Consider the following 21,855-nt stretch of genomic DNA (forward strand, 5'->3'; position numbering starts at 1 on the left):
GTTATATGATCACTTGGTCAGATATGTTGTAGATATATATGTATAATCTGTAGGTGAATGATGGTAACACGCACGCCTTTTCATATAATATAGCTTACTTCATTCTAGACTAACAAAGGCGATCATCCAATCAGTGAAGGCCTTTCAGATGACCTCACGAGACAGGACATGAGAAGACGGCCGGCATATTTAGTGAACAAGAAATAGCATAAAGGGTATCAAAAACAACTCGAAAACAATTATTCTGTGTACCGATCAAGATGTCTGCTGACCCTATACCTAAACAAAGAGTTCAACTTTTCAAAAACAAGGGAAAAGATGCAGAGGTGAGGACTGAAATCGTGTTTGAGAAGGTCACACGAAGTAGGAAAACAGCATGGTTTAGCTGTTTTCTAGAAACCACGCCGTATATTTATATGTTATGGGAAAATGATAAGATGTATTGTTTTGGTGTCTCATTGAAACATCCTGTTTACGCGAATTTTGTTTTATTGTTAAACGTTTACTTGTGGAATTGGTTTGTGTCATTAGTTTATCGAAAAAGGTCAACGACATCTGCTTGACCCTCAAATGAATCATTGAAAGGTTCACAATGTTATTACGTTCTTATATCATGTATATAATAACGAGTATCTGAAGAGTGTTTTCTCTTATTTACGACTTTGTAGTCATGAACAGTGTTTGTATGAGACACCTTTCTCAATAGGTGATTAATGCTTGAAAAGAATAAGTCACAGTGAACAAAAATATATGTTTTCAACAGTACAGGAACAAGAATTGTAAGTTGTACCTGATAATAAGTAATTCAAATTTTAGACATGATTCATCGATTGCTTCTGGTATTTTGATGTATGTTGTTCATGTCAGTTCCTGTTCAGTGTTTTCACAATGTATTTTCAGGCTTGTAGGTATACTTAAAGTATCTATTGCCTCAGCCAAGTAGCAGATTTTTTTTTATGAAAATGTCTGTCTTCAGAAAATGTGTATAGTCTTTGACTTCGGTGACGAGTTTGTTATTCATCAGTTTAAGGAATTTGTTGTTATTAGTTACTTATGTCATGGGTGTATTATGTAATATGAAGATTACCGGTGACCTTAATCACAAAATCTATGGGCAAAGATTACATAACGCTATGATGTGCTAACATGTACCCTTTGCACCTTACAATCCTTTGTCCCGTTTATGCTAGAATGCTTTTGTGATATTATGATTACTGCACTTTACCCAGAGTTTCAAATGGCCACTGGTCACAAGTCATAGACCGATAAAATTTAAATTTGACTGATTTAAGTAGTTTGACTTTTGACTAATAGAAATGCTAAGTAAGGTGTCACACATTTAATAATGAAAATGTAAATAGTAAGGAAGTCCTCATATTCATACTTATAGTATCAATTTAATAAAACAATGCACTGTCATAAAAAAATCATAATTGATATTCTGAGCAGTACGTGTCTTTGCATCATACCTTCTATTTCATAGGGAAATGCTGTCATGAGCTATTGCGACATAGTCAAGCGCTTTTCTTATCCCGAAGTTCATAGCCCAGATCATATATGCATATAGATGGTATTGCATTGATTTGTTGTTATGGTTTGTCCGCCATTTCTTTTTATTTGTGAGCACATGGCATGAGCAATTTTGTGTTTTGTTCATTTGACTTATTGACTTTTGCCATTCACTAATTACATTTCTGGGGTCCAAGACATTGACCTATATAAAGCTTTTTGACAAAATCAGGGTTACAGGCACATTTCTTTGGATTTCAGTTATTAGTGGTGCTTGATCCTTTTTAAAACGCAAATAATAAGTATTCGTTTATCTAGTGATCAGACCCAATTGTTTACCAAAGTTAGCATGCACAGAGCATTCCCAAAATGTTCAGGTGTGCCCTTTGAAATTGTCAATTATTGTTAGCATGGTTAGATTGGTGTTATACAATGATGACACAATAATGTCTTGCATCAACATCATTTATTTGGTTACATTCAGCTTAGTGACATGTAATGTGCATGTACTGACACAGCAGAGCTCTTATCATGACAATGTCTAACGGCCATTCCCCTGGCAACCTACCTCAGTTACGTCACATATACAATTACACAGAAAATTGCTTACAAGCACTTGTTATACATATTTACAAACTAACATTGACAACAACAGGTTTTACAATGTAAACAAAAAGAATAACTTCGATATATCTTTGAAATCAGGGAATCTCTTTTCTCCACCGGGAAGCTACATAATAAGCAATTGTAATTTTGAAAGTTGGCCACCTTCCTTTTTTTGTGATGGATAATACACTTTTTAATACACAAGTGAATCATGTGCATTTGGCATGTTCATTTTACTCATTTTACATGTGTTTGTCCACTTTACTTGTGGGGAAGTACACTAAGTTAACTTGGAATTTGAAAAAAACCCAGCTTCATCAAATTGTGTCCTGTCACAAACACTCCTAAATTATTTTGTTATTGGGTGTGGGGCACGGGCGGCCGAGTTGTCTAAGGCGTCACAATTCGCTGTGCAGATTTGCATCCCTTGAAACCTATGATTGTGGGTTCAAATCCTGCTTTGCCTCGATTATGTTTCTAGGTTTGTCAGCATCATACCCGTGCTCGTGAGTTTCACCGAAGTGGTTAACGTCTGAGACCTGCATCACTTGGGGCTTTCCTCCCACATTAAGCTGACATGCTGTGATATAACTGGAATACCGTTAAAAGCGGCGTTAAACCCAACTCACTCACTGTTATTGCGTGCTTGTCTTGTACAGCTAGTCTATTTGACAAACACCAGTAGGTCAAGAAAAAGTGGGTTATTTTATTATTGAAAGCCATGTTTATTCATAAAATTCACATTAATGTCATTTTCATGTTTAATTCTTGATTTACAGTTTTGGTACTTGGCTTGCTTATGATGTGTATTTTAATAATGTTGTTTGGTAGGCTTAAAAGTGAACCTTAGTGTTTGTAATATCTAAAATAAGGCAATTAGATAAACCAATAATAGTACAGAGGTAGTATTACATCAAGTTATGGTATCTTTATTCACCTATTGCTACTGTCTCCTCCATCACCATAAGTATGTGTTAAACATGTTATATGTCTCTTAAGCATGTTAAGTTGACATGCTGTCATAATACAGAAATACCTTGGAAAAAGGGGGTGAAACTGAAACTTCTTTTCTCACTGAATCAACCGCCACTGCTTACAAATACAAACACACTTAATCTGAAAAATATCTTACCTAACCAGAGTAAAGACGTCTAGCCCAAATAATTTCATACGGGATGCCTTTTGTTTTCACTCATTCACTGTTCATCTTAGTCTCATAATTTAATTAAATTCAGATCTTTTACTTTGCTATGATCGGTGTTTGAAATTATTTTAAGACCCAACAAGACAGTCAAGCAGGTGACCTATAAGTGTTGCCTGCCCATCTTCAAAGTTACCTTCCTACATTCAGGCATCATAAACATGATGAATATTGAAAAGTCGCCAAAACTTAGACGGATCACAGCTTGATTCGGTTGATGTAATGCAGTCACTTACTTGAAGATGTACAAGAAGTTATTATAAAACTGAATATCTAAGTAGACTTAGAAAAATAATAAAACTTATGTGCCAGACAGCCTGACAGGTGGAGGGAAATTTCATGCAGCCATACAGAAAAGTTACTAGGCACGGGCAGGCAGTTGTTTCTGATACTGGATATGGTATGCCTCTGTGTGAAGATCTGACAACCTTTTCACAGATCATTTCATGTGTACCCTGAGGAAACTTAATCTAACTTAACATGCTTAAAGATGTGTAGGTTCTTGAGCTAATAAGAAGTCAGCTTCTGATAGTATTTGAATTAATGTCTTTACCACCTTAAAAGCCACAGCAGAACACAAAGTATTCTTTCGATGATGTGTTCAGAAATGATGGGTTTTGTAAATTATCCAAAACAGTATTATGGCTTTTCTTATTTACATTCAGAACTGGCCATTTAAGTCAATTTTTCATGGTACAGAAGAGAGATGTGCTGTACTAATTGCTTTCATAACATATGTCATGAATTTAGAAGGCTCATTCCTGATGAGAAAGTTCACCTGATGCGACCAACAGTGATACGGTTATGTCACACAAAAAGTGAATTAATTCCCATTTTATTGCGGGTCACATATTGCACATGGCAAAAATGACGGAAAGTAGTGCAGCGGCATGTGAACTTGTTGTCATCATGATCATCATCTTTTGGCTATATTAGCAAGGATATTTTATACAGTTTATTATTAATCTGTTTTAAAATTAGCAGATGGTAGTCAAGTTTTGAAGTTTTAGTTTAGAAGTCCAAGAGTCGATTTGTTACATATACTTTTGTATTGTTCCTTGCAGGAGATGCGGAGGCGGAGGACAGAGGTCACGATAGAGCTGAGGAAAGTGAGTATTATTTGTATAATAAATCAAAGTATCACTAGACTGAAGTAAGCCAAGGTCATTCAATCATGGAGACGAACACAGACAAATTTGGAAAGATAAACATGGCGAGGTGTCATTGTTGTCTGTATTGTCATCTTGGAAATATGGACATACATATCCTATTATTTTATTGCAATGATAAATATATTTTTTTTAGTCAGACCATTTTGGATTTTGCAACTATATTTTCATTATTCAATGATATTAATTTGGTTATGAAATCATACGTTTGTTAATGTATGGTAATTATTGTTTTGTGATAGGTTTATACCTGTAACTACAGCAGTTTTTGAAAGATATCTTTATAATTGTGCAAAACAATCGGTAAATCACGCTGAAGGACATCCAGTAACTCAAACTACTCTGATTGTACTAAAAGTATGTTGCTTTACAAACAAGAGAAAACATTATATGCAAATTAGCTTGTGGCAGTGGTATTTTGCTATGTCATAATTGCGCCTAAGTATGGAGTGAATTAAAAGTAATCCAACTTCAAGGTTTCTCTGCAACTGCAGAAAAAATGTGTTGCCACAATAATGGTCCCAAATTTTGTAAAAGACATTTAAATTTACACTATGGCTGATGGAAAATAAAAATATATCTTTATATCTGCTGAAAAGGCTAGAGAGTTGAGGTCGGAATCTTATTCTGTGCTTTCACTGTGTATTCCTCCTCAGTGATGTGGTCTATGACCTATTTTGCAAATAGTGTTGAAAAAAAATTGGTTGTAATACTAATAGTGAGCTTACAATAAACAAGCAAGCAATCACACACTTTTCTGTCATTGAGTATGTGTGATTTGGCCAAACACAATAACATTTTTGATAAGGTTAGTTCCTGCAACCTTATCTTGTGTGTTATACTTCTTTGCCACTGGATTTAGGCAGTTTGATTGACACTTACAGGAAAGCTGAACACTTTGTAAGATTATGAATGCAATATCTGATAAGGGTTTGATTGTTATTTGCCTGATCATGTTGATATATGCAGGTCTAAAATTCAGATTGTTAGATCCTTCATATCTGTTTCCTGGCTCTGTTCGTTCTTTGGCATAACAAAACTTCTGAATTATGTTAGTTATCACACTTTAACATGAAGGCAGATCTCCCGAAAATATATCTGAGGTCAAGGTCAAATTGGACTGTGTAATGAAACATGGCACATAAATCTCAGGAATATTTGTTATTATCAATACCAGTTTGTATCAAATGTTACGATCATTCAGTCAGTAAGCAGGCACCCTGTAAAAGGGATCTGCTTAATGTGAATGTGTTAACACAAATATTAGAGACTCCTAATAATGTACCTTGTATGTACCCCTAGTGATTTTTCTTAGCATGTTATAGGATGACCTTGAACATTTGTTTTTACGCTGCAATTTTCCAGCTGTATGACTTGAAGGTCAAGGTCAATAAGTATGAGCTAGGTGGCAATGAATCCTGTTTAGACACTATCTTGAGTACCGTATTCGACGTAATAAGCGCTCCGCTCTAATAAGCGCCCACAGCAATATTTGCTAATATATTGGCCAGTGAACAATCCAAATTAGCACCCATTCCGATTGATCAATGTACACAAGACTTTTTTGTTAGGCATTTAGAAGTTGGAGTACTAAGTAAGGATAATAAATTTATGGATGAACAACTTCTTTATTACAATTAAGAATCATAATCACTTGCTTGATAACGGTGTTAGAACCTACACCGAAACGTCGCTCTTAATTGTAATAAAGAAGTTGTTCATCCATAAATTTCTTATCCTTACTTACACAAGACTTATATATTCGCGTATAACACTTATGTGTTATATGCACACTAAATTATGGGCAATTAAATTCTGGAAAAATATATCTGTCGTACATAAACATTTCAGGCTGTCAGCATAAACCATGAAATTTATCTTTTAACCATCTTTTTTTCACTAATATAATATTCTAATAGGAGCCCCCTATTTCTAATTTTGAGAGCGCCCTGGGTATTCATGATTGGAATTAAGAGAACTGAATATTCATGATCTCTAGGATGGGATCTAGATTACATCAGCTTAAAGTTGACCTCTGTAATGGGTCAAGGTCACAGAGTTACATAAAATATGGCTCAAACCTTGGGAACCTTTCCGTGAAATTCATGAAAGAGCAAAGCATTTTTCAGTAAGAAAAAATACATTCTAAATGACTGTGTGTCAGTGGCTCTTGTATTTCTATACCTGCCACCTGTCAAGGTCATTCAAACATTTAAGGGCATGTTAACGATATAACTATGGTGACAGGGTACTTTTTGTTTCAAAGTTGTTTTCAAACTGGATGTGATGTGTGAGATCCTTATTAGGCTAGTAGGAGGCATGGTGCTTTCTGATTAGTCTTTTTCTGTAGTAATCAGTTATGACCTTGTGGCTTTGAGGAACTGGTAGGATAATTTGGCAATCTGTTTTGACAAATATTTACAATCTCCAGTCTCTTCTAGCATGTCGTTACTGAGGCTTTACATGTATGTATCAATTTGCACAAGAGCACTGCCAGAAGGCAGCATTAGAAATTGGCACTAGTCCTATAGTCCTTGCCAAACTGCCAAATAGTTAAGGTATCATAATGACTAATAGAAAGTTGCCATTTTTAAGGGTTTTGCTACATATTATCATCATAAGGACTAGTGGACCAAAAATGTTAGTTTCTACTGCTGAGAAGGCTATCATGGTTTTAATTTATGCACAAAATGTGTAATTGTTTCAATCATTAAAACTATTTGTAGCATGCACGTAGCTGTTGACTTTTCTATGCTGACTTTCTGCTCTTAGTTTTGTTTCAAATAAGGACACGCATTATAGATCTGAACATCAAGCTTCAGAATCTGCATAATGCTTTGACATCTTCCTAAACCTTTAAACCTTTAAGGTGAATGAATGACTGTGGACTCATACACCAAATTTATTTTAGGTAAATCACTGAGGTAAATTTTCATGAATATGATGCCACAGGTTTGTGACATGGCAGAGCCGGGTCAGCGGTAGAAACTAACAGTTTCAGTTCACTACTCCTTATAATAACATATACTTATGGTGCCTTAATAGTCAGTCTAAGGCGCTGTGATTCGCTGTGCAGAGTTGCGTTCCTTGGGCACGCCAGAAACCTATGATTGTGGGTTCGAATCCCGGTTCGCCCCGATTATGTTTCTAGGTTTGTCAGCACCATAGCTGTGCTCATGGGTTTCACCAAAGTGGTAAACGTCTGAGACCTGCATCACTTGGGGCTTTCCTCCTACCAGCCTACATTAAGCTGACACGCTGTGATGTAACTGGAATACTGTTAAAAGCGGCGTTAAATCCAACTCGCTCACTCACTAATAGTCAGTCATACAGACCCTGAAACAAATGTATCCAATACAGCCCATGCAAGTCTATAATGTTTGGAAAGTCTAGATTACTGAAGAAAGTCTCTGGGCTCCTTTTTATTATATTTTATAACTATAATTTGACAACTGTTTTTTCTGTAGAATGGGTTCATTTCAGAGAGTACATTATAGTCTAGTACCTTAACTATTTGGCAGTTTGGCAAGGACTGCAGGAATAGTGCTAATTTCTAACGCTGAGGGTAGTTCCATGTTAATGACGTTGTGATTTATATCATAGGTATATCACTGTATGTTCAGGGCTTGATTTAAGAAACTTGATTTACCTCAACCAGGTGCATGTTGACATGAAAACCTTGTTGCACCTGACAAAACCAGGTTGCACCTGGTCCCATAAAGCTATCAAAGTTGAAACATAGATGCATAAATCGGTCTAAATGAGTAAAATCTTACATATCTGAAGTCGCTCATGTGTCATGAATTAAACATAACACAGGAATTAGTTATGTAATATTGTTAATAAAGCTTGAGGTAATGAGTGTGTTAACATGGTTAAAAGATCAATGTTGTGTAAGGTTAATTAGGAAATATAAGATAGGTACGCGAAGAACAATGAAGAACGAAGCGTGGTTTATTTCACGATAAAACATTGTTCTACCATGACCTCATTTCTGGAGAATTGATCATGCGCTCGCAACTTGATGACGTCATTAATTGGCCGATGTGTTTTGAGAGGGATGTGTCTAGTGAGTTGTTCGCCATAGATGTGGCTGGACAGGGCAGATGAACGCAATGCCGAACGATCACACCCAAAAGTGGGGAGAGATATGACAATCGGTATTGGGAGAAAAGGTGCAGAAAAGGTTTGATGTGAAAATCGTGAGAATACGAAAGTTACCCCCTCTGTAGTTAAAATGGAGTTCTCCCGACTTTGCGGAGGTCAGATTCTATTCAGGGAGACATTAATATTTAAATATGGGTACATGTATTTAAAGCTTGTACAATTTTTTAACATCCTTAAAACATGTAAAAAGGCTGTACTAAATGTTGATATCTCAAATAAGAAATAAACGACTTGTGGTCATTGTTTATCGTACAATAAAACACTGCAGGGAGAATAAACCACTTGAGGCTGCACCCCTCATGGTTTATATTCTCCCTGCAGTGTTTTTTTGTACGAAAAACGGCGACCACGATTGTTTATTTTTTAAGGTAAAGTTAGTCAGAATTTTTAAAAATAAATTTCACATGACCACTGATGACAATTAACTTGTTTCAGAATAAACGTGATCAGCATGTCCTGAAAAGGAGGAACGTCCCTGCTCAAGATAGTACAGATTCGGATGATAATGAGAAACCTACGAGCCAGTCCCTACAAACAATTGTGTTGAATGCTTCAAGTCCCGATACAACTGTTCAACTTAGCGCTGTGCAGGCTGCAAGGTAGGCAAGCAACAAAGCTTCAAAAGTTGATGGTTCCTTGATGGTTAAGTCATTAGCCTGGCCTGCTGAAGATATTTGAGGTGATGCTGGGTCCGAGGGGGGTCACCAGCACCACATGATTGTCAACAGCATGTAGATTTATGTTATCAGGTGGTCAAGCTCTTGGACTGCATTAATTGCATAACAATGTATCCTGATTGAGGTGTTGAATGACACTCAATGACTCACTGAACACCTGTGTATGATTTGTTATGTGTACATTGTGTGAAACTCCTTGATTCAGCTGCATGATTCGACTGCAGATTGGAATATTTCTGCTATAGCTTAAAATCAGGGATTTCTCTAGGGTTCCAAACTTAAGTGTTCCTGGCAAGCAAATTGGGAAACAGTCGTTATTTTGATAAATTGTATTGTCTTTTATTATTGTATATTAATGATAAATTTGAATTTATGTAAAACTTAACATTAAAGCTTCTTCCACTTTATTGGTCTTGTGAAATACAAGTCCCCTCTACAGAGCCACTACATTAGTTATAAGAACTATACAGTAAATATGTAGACGTGAAATTTTAACCTCTTAAGTTGGTAATTTTCACTGACTTGAGACTTTGGTCCGAATATCGGCCTCTGAGCAGGTCTTGATAATTCACTGCAGTGCTCGAGGTTATTTTTCAACCAGTGCTGGTCATTCTATATCAGAACTGACGAGTACCAGAAAAATGTTCATCAAACCAATAAGTACTTGCTAATGTCTTGAATTCACAAGTACTGTTATGATAAGGCACCGTCATCAGTCAAAGATCTTTTGTTGTGCATTTGGATTTTGGTGTCAAACTTGCGTAAACATAACCAAGACGAGAGAATTCAAGTGCATTATTATTAGCCAATGACAATGAAGGATTGTGACGAAATCTATTTAAGCAGAAGGTAATGTAGATGCGGTGAACAAAAGTTTTTTACGAACATTTATGAGAATAAATAGACAAGGTGTCGTAACACTTAATCATGAGAGCTTATAGTATTGTTTGCCAATGTGTTTGATATGGTTGTAGTTTGCAATCCGTACAATACGCTGATACAGCATCTGTATGAAGCAAAGTCTCTGTACTCACTCACTCCACAGTTATGACTTGATCCTTCTGGATGGTTGTGAGCGAGTGAGTTTGGTTTAACGCCGCTGTTAACAGTATTCCAGTTATATCGCGGCGTGTCAGCTTAATGTGGGAGGAAAGCCCGTAGTGACGCAGGTCTCAGATGTTTACCACTGTGGTAAAACCCACGTGCAGGGGTATGGTGCTGACTAACCTAGAAACATAATCCTGGCGAACTGGGATTCGAACCAACAATCATAGGTTTCTGGTGGGCCCAAGGGACGCAACTCTGCACAGCCAATTGCAGTGCCTTAGACGAATGGGCCACCCGTGCCCCCTCTGGATGGTTGTGAGTTTTCCTGGTGGAGGAAGATGCATTTGTTTTTTATATTTGCCTGTCATATGTTTGTCAAATCATTTTCTTGTTTTTCTTACCTGTAATGTCTTTCTGTTGTTTTCAGAAAACTTCTCTCAAGTGATCGAAACCCTCCTATTGATGATTTAATAGCCTCTGGAATCCTGCCTATTCTTGTGGACTGTTTGCTGAAAGATGACAAGTAAGTACTCTCGTTAATTCGTGAGAGGTTGTGGATGTGTGTGTGTAAGGCTTAGCTGATTGACGACATGCTGAAAAGTGTTCAGTCCAAAATGTGAATACATTTTCAGAAATGTTTTTGAAATCCGTTGTGTTTTTATGTTGAAGCGTTATTCCTGAATTTTTACAGCAAGATTTGACATTGGAAACTGATTTCCTTTTCAGTCCTTCCTTACAGTTTGAGGCTGCGTGGGCATTGACTAACATCGCCTCTGGGACGTCCCAGCAGACACAGGCAGTGGTCGGAGCAGGTCAGTGTGCGAGGCAAACATCTTCATGTTTCAAATACCATGTGAAGGTCTGGGGTAGAATTGGTCTTCAGCAGCCCATGCTTGTTTAGAGGCGACTAATGGGATCAGGTGGTCAGGCTTGCTAAGATCGATGCTCTTGATATCAATGGCTGGATTGTCTGGTCCAGTCTTGGTTATTTACAGACCGCCGACATATAGCTTGAATATTGGTTTGTCTGGTCCAGGCTTGAGGGCGACATAAAACATAAATAAAAAAAAACGACCATTACTGGTGTGCAAAAAGATAGGATCTTCAAACATTATTTATCAACACAGTAACTAAGATTTATGAATGTGTGTGTGAGAATTTTACCCATTTAATCAATGCTTGACTTTGCTGTTATGTTTTCAGGAGCGGTACCACTCTTTCTTCGTCTTCTTCATAGTCAGCACCAAAACGTTTGCGAACAGGCAGTCTGGGCATTAGGAAATATTATTGGTAAGACACATGACCACATTGCTTTCATGTTCTTTTGTACCATGGTTCATGTCACTCTGTGGGGACATTGTGGTTGACTACGTCGCCAGTACCCCAGCAGTACCCCAGCAGTACCCCAGCGTGTTGTACGAGGAGACTCTTTAGACGTGGAGGGCGGTCGGGTAGCCTAGTGGCTAAAGCGTTCGCTCGTCACGCCGAAGACCCGGGTTTGATTTCCGACATGGGTACAATGTGTGAAGCCCATTTCTGGTGTCCCCGACGTGATATTGCTGGAATATTGCTAGAAGCGGCGTAAAAGCTATCGCTTGATCGCTCCCTCCCTCCCTCCCTCACTCACTCACTCCCTCACTCACTCACTCACTGACTCACTCAGTGGTAGAGCGTCTGCCCGAAGAGCGGAAGGTTTGTGGTTCGATACCCGGCCGCATCATACCAAAAGACGTTAAAAGATGGTACTTGTTGTTACCCTGTCTGGCGCTCGGCATTAAGGGGCTAAAACAAGGACTGGTCGGCTCGGAGTCAGTATACTGTGTCTGAGTGGGGTATTCATGTTAAACTGTGGCATGGTATCTCAGTGAGCTAGCACTATAACTCGGCATCAGTCCGGACTAGTACAAGCAGCCACACACACACACACACACACACACACACACACACACACACACACACACACACACACGTGGCTATTTAAGTGCAATAATCTTGGACGCGGCGTTAAACCCAATTTCACCTCACTCACTCACTCACTCACTCACTCACTCACTCACTCACTCACACTCTCACTCACTCACTCACTCACTCACTCACTCACTGGTCGAGGAGGCCAAAAGAGAACACTGATGTCATGACACACCAATGTTTCAGTTCTATATATGCTAGACTTTTGTCCCCTTGTAAAATATCTTTAAGGCCAGTATCAAGAAATCTGAAATATGTTTCCATTTGTCAATTTGTTTAAACAGGTAGTAAACAACAAGCCTGTTTCTGAGACATCGTTTATCACTGTCTTACTGGCCTAAGTGCACCATGTGGTTTATTATCACAGTAAACCTGATTCACATGTCTACTCCATCTGTTTCAGGTGATGGCCCTCAGTGCAGAGACTATGTGATAAGTTTAGGGGCAGTTGCCCCTCTTCTCGAGTTCATCAACCCCAATATCCCCCTCCCCTTCCTGCGGAACGTCGCCTGGGTCATAGTGAACTTGTGTCGAAACAAGGAGCCACCACCACCTGTAGACACCATTCAAGAAATTCTCCCTGCACTCTGTCAGCTAATCCACCATACAGACGTTAATGTAAGTATACTCAACTTTGCAGCCCCATTGCAATATTTTCACCAGTCTCAGATGAAACCTCTGGTAGGCTTTTCTGAAACCATTGACAGTCTGCAACTTGAGCCAATAGTCGGAGCTCCCTGTCTGGTACCATTTTCATTCAGAGTAGTAACTTCAGCTAATATTCCATATAATGACCCTAAAATCTACTTAAAATGATGCACAGAGCAATGTTTGGGCTTGTGCTAGGAAAATTGCACAGATTGCATTGAATATTTTCATTTGAAAATATAACAGGAATTTCTACAAGGAAGTAATGTTTTGATCATGATAGCAACATCCAGAAAAGCAATTTGAAGTAATCTAAATAATGAACATGGTATTCATGCTGTTTTAGAGAATGTATGGATATCAGGTGGACAGATTCATGATTTCTAGGTTCTAAGATTTTACTGTAAACATGAATTGCTTTAAGAATATCACTTACATGAGCCTTGAAATTACATGGAGATTTTCAATTTGCTTTGAGAGGGCTAATGGAGTGTTATGTCACACGTGTTAGTGGACAATACGGACACAGTTGGTCCAGTCGTCTTAGATGCTGTGCTGATTCGCATCCCTTTGGTATGCCAGGAACTATTATCATGGGTTAGAATCCCAGTGCGCCCAGATTATGTTTCTAGGTTTGTCAGCATCATGCCCATGGGCTTGTAAACGTCTGAGACCTGCATCAGTTCAGGTTTTCCTCACATTAAGCTGACATTCCATGATATAACTGGAATTCTGTACAAAGTGGCGTTGAACCCAATTCACACACTCACAATACCACTTTGTCGATCAAACAAACAAACAAACAAAAATTAAACTAGTGAATTTTGAGGTTCAGCAACAATCATTGAACATTTTGTCATAATTCCTGTTTCAGATTCTGGTGGACACAGTATGGGCGTTGTCATATTTGACAGATGGGGGCAACGACCAGATTCAGATGGTCATAGATTCGGGTGTGGTTCCTTTCCTTGTTCCCCTGCTTAGCCATCAGGATGTTAAAGTTCAGGTGAGACAGGCCTTGTCACTGCACATGGTATTTCGTCGATGGACGTGTAACAGCAGAACTGATACGCATGTGATGCCATGCTTGTCTTAAGAGGCGACCAATTGGACTGGGTGGTCAGACTCGCTGACTTGGTTGATGCATGTCATCGTATCCCAGTTGTGTGTATCGATGCTCATGATGTCAATCACTGGATTGTCTGGTCCAGACTTGATATCCAAAGGAGGATACGGATGTCTATCAATGGATTGTCTGGTCTAGATTAAGTTATTTACGGACTGCAGTCATATTGCTAGGATATTGCTGAGTGCATCATTAAACAACAAAATCAAACAAGAAAGGATGTAAAGAAGTAACTTAATACTGTTTTATACTGTTTGAATTGAAGTGGAAAGCAAAATACCATATTTGCTAGACAAAATCCAGAATGTGCATTGTCCAGAATTAGGTCACTCATTGGTTTAAAAATACCTAGTAGACTAGACCTAAGTCAAGTAAAATTGTAATCAATGCCCAAAGAAAACTTCCAATACTGAAATTGAATGATGTCATGTAAGTAAATGCTCAATAGCTTGAAAACATGTGAAGATCCGGGGTAGAATAGGTCTTCAGCAACCCATGCTTGCCGTTAAAGGCGACTATGCTTGTCGTAAAAGGCGACTAACGGGATCGGGTGGTCAGGCTCGCTGACTTGGTTGATGCATGTCATCGATCCCAATTGCGTGGATCGCTGCTCATGTTGTCAATCACTGGATTGTCTGGTCCAGACTTGTTTATTTACAGACAACTGTCATATAGCTGTAATATTGCTGAGTGTGGCGTTAAACAACAAACAAACAAACAAACTTGCTCTTGGGTTATCTTTAACATTAGCAAAGTTTGTCTGGGCTAGCGGGCTCATGCTAGTGTTTGTCTGTCACTGATATTGGTGACTGGTGATCAAGACATGTGAAATTGACAGTGAATTGTCTTTCTGTTGACAGACTGCAGCATTGAGGGCTGTGGGTAACATTGTGACTGGCACTGACGAACAGACACAGGTGGTGCTAAACTGTGACGCACTTACACACTTTCCTTCTCTCTTGTCACATCCAAAAGAAAAAATAAACAAGGTAAGATATCACAAACAGATCTCTTATCCAAGCTGGTGGCAGATTTGCATGTTGTCATGGTAGTAGTAGAGGGGCAGACACCATTGGGCACATCTAACTGAATTGCAAGCCATTTCGGACTCGTCGCTTACCCGAATTGACGTAATAGGCGCCCAGGGCGTCCTCAAAATTAGAAATATAGTGCTCTTATTAGAATATAATTTTTGTGAAAAAAAAGTTGAAAGATTGTAATTTTTGTGGTTTACGCTGACAGCCTGAAATGATACAAAAGAATAGTATGTGCGTATTATACACGACAGATATTTAATATATCCAGAATTTAATTGCCCATAATTAAGGGTGCATATAACACACGAGTATGAATTATACATGAATAAATGCTTTGTGTGCATTGAGTAATCGGAATGGGTACTAATTGGAATTGTTCATCAGCCAATATATTAGCAAATATCGCGGTGGGCGCTTATAAGAGTGGGGCGCTTATTACGTCGAATACGGTATGTAACCTTGCTAGATTTTGGAGAAAACAACTTGTCTCCCTAAGTTTTCTCTAGTCTCGGACACAAGGACTAGTGGCTGGGTCTCTTCCTGTAGTATTGCAGTACAAGGTAGTTGGGAAATTACGATTGACAACGCTGGCAAATGTTTTACAACACTGTATTCAGTGTAATTTGATTAAAATTATTATTACTGTATTCGACGTAATAAGCACCCAGGGCGCTCTCAAAATTAGAAATAGGGGCTCTTATTAGTGATAAAATAGACAGACACAGGTTCTTCATATACACTTGTATTCAAAATCCGACTGCCAACACAATACACCTCCTGCACCCACACAGGTTGTCACTCAACTGCCTGCCTAGAGCAAACCAAGATGGCCGCCGTAAAGTCATTCTCAAATGATATACAGCAGTTTCGTATTCGAGGGGAAGTTTCGTATCCACACATTAACAATTAGAATATAATTTTAGTGAGTAAAAAATGTAAAAAATGAGTTCAAAGATCGTAAATTTCGTGGTTTATGCTGACAACCTGAAATGATACAAAAGAAAAATCTGCGTATTATACATGACACATATTTTCCAGAATTTAATTGCCCATAATTAAGGGTGCATATAACACACGAATAAATAAATCCTGTGTACATTGATCAATCAGAAGGGGTGCTAATTGGGATTGTTCACTAGTCAATATATTAACAAATATCGCTGTGGGCGATTATTAGAGCGGGGCGCTTATTACATTGAATATAGTATGTACAATTCATGATAATCTGTTCCATGAAAGTGTTTTTAAATCTTTAAGAATTAATCACTTTATTGCAGAACATTATTGTCTGTTTGCTTGTCATTGCCTCTTACAATGCCGCTGCGAATAGCTGCAAAATGCTGATGTGGCATTAAGCAATAATCACTCCCTCACTCACTTTCAATCTCATAAGAAAATATGGCGACATGATTGTTCTTGTACTGTTACTTTTGATTATATTTTGCTTAATTTGATGAAACATACATAAAGGGTTCACACGTTACTATTATTGTTTGTGCATAGATCTGTATTGAGATTTAGATGATATGGCATTTGGTATGACGTACATGTGGCTTTGTCTGTTTTGCAGGAAGCTGTGTGGTTCTTGTCAAATATCACAGCTGGAAACCAACAGCAGGTGCAGGCTGTGATAGATGCAGGGCTAATACCTCTCATCATCCACCATTTAAACAGGGTAAGTCCGGACTGGAGGTTCAGTATTTTCGGGGCACGGGTGGCCCGGTCGTCTAAGGTGCTGGATTCGCTGTGCAGAGTTTCATCCCTTAGGCACTCCAGAAACCTATGATTGTGGGTTCAAATCCCGGTTCACCCCGATTATGTTTCTAGGTTTGTCAGCACCATACCCATGCTCGTGGGTTTCACCGAAGTGGTAAATGTCTGAGACCTGCATCACTTCGGGCTTTCCTCCCACATTAATCTGACACGCCATGATATAACTGGAATACTGTTAAAAGCGGTGTTAAACCGAACTCACTCTCTCAGTATTGTGGATTTTCTTCTATTATCTGGGTCACTTGTAGCCCACAGGATCTGCTTTTCATTGTGCAGAGTTGTGTCCCTTAGATGACAGATCTCTAAGATGTGCATGACTTTGGACTTTCCTCCCACATTAAGCTGACACGCCAAGATATAACTGGAATACCAACTCACTCACTCACTCACTCACTCACTCACTCACCATGCAGAGTTGTGTCCCTTAGATGACATGCCTAAGATGTGCATCACTTTAGGCTTTCCTCCCACAATCATCTGAAACTTTTTGATGTCACAGAAATAATGTTCTAAGCAACATTAAACTTTATGATGTCACATTGAACCCAAATATTTGGGATTATTTGTTTATCAAACTTTTGACCCGTAAAGATCCGTGGTAGAATAGGTCTTCAGCAACCCATACTTGCCATAAAAGGCGACTGTGCTTGTCGTTAGAGGTGACTGGGGATTCGTTGGTCAGGCTCGCTGAGTTGGTTGATACATGTCATCGTTTCCCAATTGCACGGATCGATTCTCATGATGTTAATCACTGGATTGTCTTGTCCAGACTTGAGTATTTACAGACCGCTGTCACATAGCTGGAATATTGTTGAGTGAGGCGTTAAACAACAAACAAACCAAACTTTTGTTTGTCTGAATTTATTTATTATGAGTTGCTCATTGTGCTGATGGTTTTGTGTTTCTAATATGAAAGTGGCTGTATACCAGAGGGCATAGTAAAATCAAGACATGTTTAGGCAGTTGTAAAGTGGTTGACAATGTTTATTGAACCTGTAAGGAATGTCGAAGTTTCACATCCATGAGCAAAATACATTTTTATCTGTGAACTTGTATCAATCCCATACTGTGTCAAAATCTTTATTGAAGGATATGAATTGAATGAGAAAATTTTAGACATAAAGAAATCTATACCACCAGAATTGAACTGACTTGCTTCCATGCTTTTATTTCAGGGTGAATTTCAGACTCAGAAGGAAGCAGCCTGGGCAATCAGCAATTTAACAATAAGTGGTAGGAAAGAACAGGTGAGTTCTTAAACAGCACTCCTGTAAAGAAGGGGTTGGAATTGGTCTTCAGCAATCCTTGTCCTAAGGTGAGGTGAAATTTGGGTTTAACATCGCGTCCAAGATTATTGCACTTACATAGCGACGTGCATGCACGTGTGTGTGTGGCTGCTTGTACTCATCTTCCAGAGGCAAGTGAGTTAACTGACTATAAAAGTCCAGTTTCCACCCTTGCCGAACTAGGCTGGAATTAAAGTCTGTTGGTATGATGTGACCGGGGATTGAACCCCAGACCTTCTGCTCTCCAGGCGGACGCTCTTCCTCTAGACCACAGAGGCGGTCGCCTTGTCATAAGAGTTGACTATAGGGATCAGGTGGTCAGGCTTGCTTACTTGCTTGATGTTTGTCATTGTATTCCAACTGCGTGGATTGTTTGGTCCAGACTCGATTACATACTGACCGCCGTCATATGCAGCTTTAAGATAGAAAAAATCTTCAGCAGCACTCTTCAGAAGTTAACGGGGTCACATGCTCTCTAAGGTTTTCTGCAGTCCATATATTCATGGAACCCCTTAACACTTAAACCATGTAAATCCCTCCTGTCTAGTTGTGTTTTGGTGTTGCTAGGAATATTTGACAACAAGAATTGATTTTGAAATGATAATCTTTTGTTATCCTGTGTTATATTTCGTTTTCAGGTATCATATGTAGTACAACAAGGTGTTATACCGCCATTCTGTAATCTTCTTGGGGTCAAGGACACACAAGTGGTCAATGTCGTCCTTGATGGTATCAACAACATCCTGAAGATGGCAGGCGATGACCTGGAATCAATCAACCAGATGATAGAAGAATGTGGCGGTAAAAACTTACTTGCATTAAGAGTGATCTCCCTCTTCGATAGTACTTATATTGAAAGCTGGTATAATCAGTATTACCGTATTCGACGTAATAAGCGCCCAGGGCGCTCTCAAACCTAGAAATAGGGGGCTCTTAGTAGAATATTATTTTGGTGAAAAAACAGAGTTAAAAGATAAATTTCGTGGTTTATGCTGACAGCCTGAATATGACAGATATATTTTTCCAGAAATAATTTGCCCATACCCAAGGGTGCATATAACACACAAGTGCGTATCATACATGAATAAATAAGTCTTGTGTACATTGATCAATCGGAAGACGTGCTAATTGGGTTTTTTCACTAGCCAATATATTAGCAAATATCGCCATGGGCGCTTATTATGACGAATACGGTAGATCTGAAATAGATATATGATTAAGTGTGATCTACCTTTTTGATACTACTTATATTTAAAGCTGTTATGATCTGTATTAGATCTGAATAGAGACTTGAATAAGAGTGATCTACCTTTTTGATAGTACATGTATTGAAAGATGGTATCATCTGTATTAGATCTGAATAGAGACTTCATTAAGTGTGATCTACCTTTTTGATAGTACAAATATTGAAAGTTGGTATAATCTGTATTAGATCTGAATAGAGACTTGAATAAGAGTGATCTACCTTTTGATAGTACATATATTGAAAGCTGGTATAATCTGTATTAGGTCTGAAAGAGAGACTTGACTTTTATGAATTGGTTCCTTTGAAATATCAAGATATGTTTGTAATTTTTCTACAATTTGCTGTTTTGTGAAATTCTGCTGTGATTATGTTGATTAGGAACAAAACACAAGAAAAACAAATGCAGCCGCTGGTGGTCAGTTTTGTAAAGGGTGCTATAGGTACTGTCTGAAACACTTGACTATGTTTACTGGGTTGTGTATGATACATGAAGGATTATGAAGAATGTTTCTGTTTCAGGCTTAGACAAAATTGAAAGTCTACAGAATCACGAAAACGAAGAAATTTACAAACTTGCCTATGAAATTATTGATCACTACTTTTCTGGTGATGTGAGTATACGTTTTATTTAGTATTTCTGATGGTGACTTTTGAGGTGTTCCAACAGGGCTTATTATCTGGTTGGGCATACTCAGTGACTTCATGGATGTCCCTGCGCCCTGTTGGCATGGATGATTTGCTTGTAATATCAATCACTGGATTGTCTGGTTCAGACTTGATTATTTACAGGCTGCCAAAATATGCCTGTAATGTTGCTGCTGCTGCTGCTGCTGCTGCTGCTGGGGGCGCTCGGGTAGCCTAGTGGTTAAAGCGTTCGCTCGGGTGGCCTAGTGGTTAAAGCGTTCGCTCGGGTGGCCTAGTGGTTAAAGCGTTCGCTCGTCACGCCGAAACTCACTCACTGTAATGTTGCTGCATGCTGCTATGACAACAACTACAACAAGAAACAATGATCTTCCTTTGTCATGAGTTGTTTCCGGCTCTGTAGGAAATATGGGTCAGGACAGTCCATACTTTTATGGTCCTATGAAATAGAGACCCAAGTGGTCACTTTTGACCTGGCCATACCCTGGCAGCTTGGATTATGTGTTGGGTCCAGGCGTTATTTTAACCCATTCATGCTGTAAGTAGGCGACTATGCTTGTCGTAAGAGGCGACAAACGGGATCGGGGGTCAGGCTCGCTGACTTGTTTGATGCATGTCATCATATCCTAATTGCGTAGATCGATGCTCATGATGTCAATCACTGGATTGTCTGGTCCAGACTCAATTATTTACAGACCGCTGTCATATAGCTGGAATATTGCTGAGTGAGGCGTTAAACAACAAACAAACAAACAAACAAACAGCTTGCATGTTTTTCTGAATAACTTTAATTCCCGTTGACTCGTGACTTCCTTTACCTGTTATAGATTGAAGAGGAGGCGTTACTCCCCCAAGCATCAAACGAAGGATACCAGTTTGACCCTAATGCACAGATTCCATCGGAAGGATTCAAGTTTTGACCACAGCTGAAGACACTAATTAAATTGTTGCCATATTAGATGTTGTGGCGCCATCTGTGCCACGGCTGATCCAAGTTGGAAGTCCTGCCAGCAAACAAACGTTTCACCCTGGCAATCGAAAACTTGACCCAGTGTAATTGATGTGGATGAAGAAATGTTCTGTTTCCATCACATCAGCACCCCCAGAATAAGTCGCCATAGCGGGAATGAGGTCAAGGACGTGTAGGCAAAGGTGCCCGAAGATGCCGATGAGCCCATCTGGAAACTGGCGACTCCCATGGAGACTCTAATCTATTTGAATTCCCTTAGAAATATGAGTGAAAGAAAACTGATTTCGCCGGGGAGAAATGTTTTCGGGGCATGAATTGCATGCATGACAAGACGTTGTTTGTGGTCCCTACAGACTACGTATACGAAGGAGCTTCTTATGTATTCATCCTTGACTTGAGATGAAAATAATAAGTTGATCACTGATTATGATTTCTACAGAATATTTGAATTCAACCTAAGACTGCCTACCTACCATATACCTTCATGCGATGTAACCGTTTTAGCTTGTCAACCGGAACTAAAGGACCTTTTAGTGTGCCAAGTAAGTTTGGAGACATTTTGGCAGTAATTGACAACCATGGATAATTTTGCTCAATGCTATTGTATCAGTGGTGGAACTGTCTCTCTGCAGTGTGGAAACTGTCCATGTTATGCAAGAAAAACGAGAAACACATTTATGACCGAACTCTTGGACCCTGTGTTAGGTTATAAGATATTTCCTGAAGCGCCCTGTTCACTGCTTGTAGAACTGCCTTTCGGTGCACTGAGCCCAATTTTGAAGC

At 38.9% G+C, this 21,855-nt stretch overlaps 1 protein-coding gene across 1 annotated transcript; it reads left to right on the forward strand.

Moving 5' to 3' along the window:
• The first annotated feature begins 134 nt into the window (after positions 1 to 134).
• On the forward strand, positions 135 to 21,562 carry LOC139448576 (importin subunit alpha-4-like). Its single transcript, XM_071230145.1, has 14 exons — positions 135 to 326; positions 4,381 to 4,425; positions 9,088 to 9,251; positions 10,804 to 10,899; positions 11,103 to 11,188; positions 11,580 to 11,666; positions 12,748 to 12,962; positions 13,867 to 13,998; positions 14,979 to 15,107; positions 16,726 to 16,830; positions 18,104 to 18,175; positions 18,853 to 19,015; positions 19,980 to 20,071; positions 20,930 to 21,562. The coding sequence occupies exons 1-14, from the start codon at positions 261 to 263 to the stop codon at positions 21,020 to 21,022; spliced, it is 1,545 nt and encodes a 514-aa protein (XP_071086246.1). The 5' UTR covers positions 135 to 260; the 3' UTR covers positions 21,023 to 21,562.
• Positions 21,563 to 21,855: the final 293 nt, after the last annotated feature.

This window comes from Haliotis cracherodii, unplaced genomic scaffold (genome assembly GCF_022045235.1).
Source record: "Haliotis cracherodii isolate W230 unplaced genomic scaffold, xgHalCrac1.p SCAF_7, whole genome shotgun sequence".
NCBI classification, from domain to species: Eukaryota; Metazoa; Mollusca; class Gastropoda; order Lepetellida; family Haliotidae; genus Haliotis; species Haliotis cracherodii.